At 32.1% G+C, this 3,221-nt stretch overlaps 1 protein-coding gene across 3 annotated transcripts in view; it reads left to right on the top strand.

Moving 5' to 3' along the window:
• LOC109354842 (cysteine protease ATG4-like) overlaps positions 1 to 2,182 on the top strand; it is a 6,074-nt gene extending 3,892 nt beyond the window's left edge. For all 3 annotated transcript variants that reach the window (XM_019597604.1, XM_019597605.1, XM_019597606.1), the window contains 3 exons: positions 1,649 to 1,704; positions 1,787 to 1,857; positions 1,958 to 2,182. In XM_019597604.1, coding sequence (XP_019453149.1) covers positions 1,649 to 1,704; positions 1,787 to 1,857; positions 1,958 to 2,169 — 339 coding nt within the window. In that variant the 3' untranslated portion in view covers positions 2,170 to 2,182. The remainder of the gene's footprint in view (positions 1 to 1,648; positions 1,705 to 1,786; positions 1,858 to 1,957) is intronic.

Raw genomic sequence — 3,221 nt, forward strand, 5'->3', positions numbered from 1 at the left:
CCCCCTTAACTTTTGTTACCTAAAAGAACTTAACTGGTGTAGAATTTATAGGTATGCTATGCTCCATCGTGATTCACGATTCTTCCCCTGGCCTAAAATGTTACTATTTAGAGGAAACAGAAAAGGTTAAAAATAAAAACCAAGAACTTATTCTGATTCTTTTGTCAACAAATGCATGTTGGCTTCTCATAACATAAGAAAATATTAGGCATTATATTTGCAGAATTATGCTAGATTAGAAATGGCTTGCAATTTGATATGAATTTCTCATCACAAGGTCCTCTGGATCAGCATTTGCTTCCTTCACCTCATCTGACATTTTTGAATAATTTCCTGTTTTGTTTGGTTGGTGGGTAAAGCACAATCGGTTCACGAACGGAATGATTTCCATTGATCATATGTGTTTGTTTTGAATGGAAGGCTGAAAGCTTTCACGTGATTCTGACAAGAAGCTTTGTTGATTTTCTTAGCTAAATAACACGTTTTTGGCAATTCATGTCATTTGGATTCAATCTGAGTTTTGAAATATGTTGCAGCAGACTCAGATTGAACCTCAACCTTGACGCTTTTCAACACTATGAGCTGAAAATACTACTCATGTTAGTTTGGTTTAAATGTTCCAAAACTCGTACCGTTTCACCAGTACTTTTCTGAGAGAGCTTCAGCTGTAATTAGATTTGTATACTTCAAATTTATTTTCTTATGTGATCATTGTGACTTTGAATGGGGAGGTTATATACTTGTCCTTTAATTCTAATTCTAAGGTGTTCTTGTGCATTGAGCAGTTGGCATAAATATGCTGTTATGTTACTTATGATTTATGCTTTCTTTTTCATGTATCAATTACAGTTTTATATGCATGTTCTTTGTTTTAAAATTGTTTACGACTTCATTCATTATTTTCCTCGATTCACATAATTTTTTACGGCCAAGAATACAGTCCCAAATTTGAGGTTACAGATATTGCAGGTACAGGCTAATAGAATTCTGTTAATGTAATAGGTATTACATATTTGAGGAATAGGATTAGAAGAAGTGAAGAACTTAGGAAAACGTTATTATATAAAGCTATAAGTACTAACTCCAAACATCCAAAAAATTATATCCGTCCCTTGAGGATCTGTTTGCGAGTTGAGTTTTGGAGGGGAAGGAAGGGAAATGGAAGGCTCGAGAGCAATGAAATACACTGGTGAGATGACTCCGAAGTCTTTCCTCTCTCTTCCTTCTCCTCTGAAGCTCAACTCGCAAACATACCATAAAGGAAAAGATAAAATTCAAGAAAACATGACAAAACTAAAAAAGGTTTACCTTGAATGTGAGAGGAATGTGATCTCAGTTTGTTTTCTTGCTATTTATGTATGACTTTATTCGTATAGCCTTTAGGCTGTTGTTGAGTTGGTGAAACCTTCATAAGAATCATAACCCACTTAGGGACTGTTTTTATTTATTAAAGCAATCACTTTTGACATTTATATGTTTGTTTGGTTCGACTTCAGTAGAAACATTTATCTCGAAAACAATGAAATTCAGCTTTTAGGTTTTCAACTGCAGGCAAAAGCTTTTGGCAAAAACATTTTGCAGAGATTCATTTTTTTGAGAATCCTAAACTACAGGCCCTTAGTTTGTTGTCTTAAATGGTTTATTTCAGGTTGTTAATATCATCGGCGACAATCAAGAGATTAATACTTCATCATACCATTCCAAGTAGGCCTTCTACCGATATCAATTTTCTCTTAAACTGCAACTTGTTCATTCTCGTTTGTCTAAACTGTTAATTTTTTACCAGTGTTATCAAGCTAATGCCCCTAGATTCAATTGACCCATCCTTAGCTATTGGATTTTACTGCCGCGACAAAGGTCTGCCAGTCACTTTGGCTTAATTTACGAGTTTAATAGTTATGACTATTATCTAAACTTTATATTGACTCTGATCTACTTGTTAATGGTGGTCTGCCAGATGATTTTGACGATTTCTGTTCTCGGGCTTCAAAGCTTGTAGAAGAATCGGATGGTGCACCATTATTCACCGTAGCTCAGTCTCGAAGCTTATCAATGCAAGTCAACAGTAATGACACGATAGGTGCCAACTGTCGATTCCAAGAGGATGATGGCCGTGGTTTGGACCTTGTCAATGAAGACACCAATGAGGATGATTGGCAACTCCTATAAATACCAAACAATTTGGTTGATTTGAAGTACATGGTCAAAAATTTGTTGCTTGATTCTCATTAGCATAAGTGGCTACTCTTCACAGACACTGCTAGAAATGTTTGAAAAAAGTAGTTTAAACTCATTATGATTCTTTGGGTTGAATTGTGCATTTGTTCATATATCTAACTATGTATTTGTTGTACATTAAAGTTAAATGGCTTCTAAGTTCACATTTGTTTCATGTATCCTTTGGATTGTACTCTTGGACTATCAAATAAATGGTAGAAATAGATTCATATCTTTGGGTAGTGTTAGTTCATGTTTCAAATTATGGCCATTGATTGTATTGAAATGAATTAGAAGTTAAGGAGTAAGAAAAGATGTGAATTTCTTGGATTGGATTGAAATGAATAGAACTGGATTACAAAAAAACTAACCAACATATTATATAGAAAGTATAAGAGACTTAATTCTATTTGACTCGTAATTAACTAACTAGTTTATTTTGTACATGTTTTAATTATAAAAATTGAATTTTACTATAATTGGTTGTCGCGTAAAAAGTAAGTATGTTTAAATTAATTATTAGGTTAATATAAATGTTTCAATAATTATAGGAATAGATCTAAAATCAAATGCTCTGGGGTGTTATAATTAGTAATAATATTATAATTAGTAATTTAAAATAATATTAAAATTAGTAATTTTTTAATTTATATATTAACTTATTTCATGAAAGTGATGTCTTAAATGCTATTTTATCCTATATTTAAAGGTCAATGTTTTGTATTTTGTTAATTAATACGATTGATAATAAAACATTGACATCTTTTAATCATATATTAGGATTTGACTATTGATATTATTAATTTAGTTTTGCAAAATTTTCTACTATTTTGCCTTTCAAATAGTATGTTAGAAACACATTACGTTAAAACATAAAATATATGTCTCCATATTCTAAATAAGTTGACATCTTTTTCAGTAGTAAGCCTAGATTTTAATGTGATACAAAAAGAAGTTGTTAAACCGTACCGGTTATCAAACCGGTCAGGGTACTGGTATAGTGG

The sequence above is a fragment of the Lupinus angustifolius genome, chromosome LG08 (genome assembly GCF_001865875.1).
Source record: "Lupinus angustifolius cultivar Tanjil chromosome LG08, LupAngTanjil_v1.0, whole genome shotgun sequence".
NCBI classification, from domain to species: domain Eukaryota; kingdom Viridiplantae; phylum Streptophyta; class Magnoliopsida; order Fabales; family Fabaceae; genus Lupinus; species Lupinus angustifolius.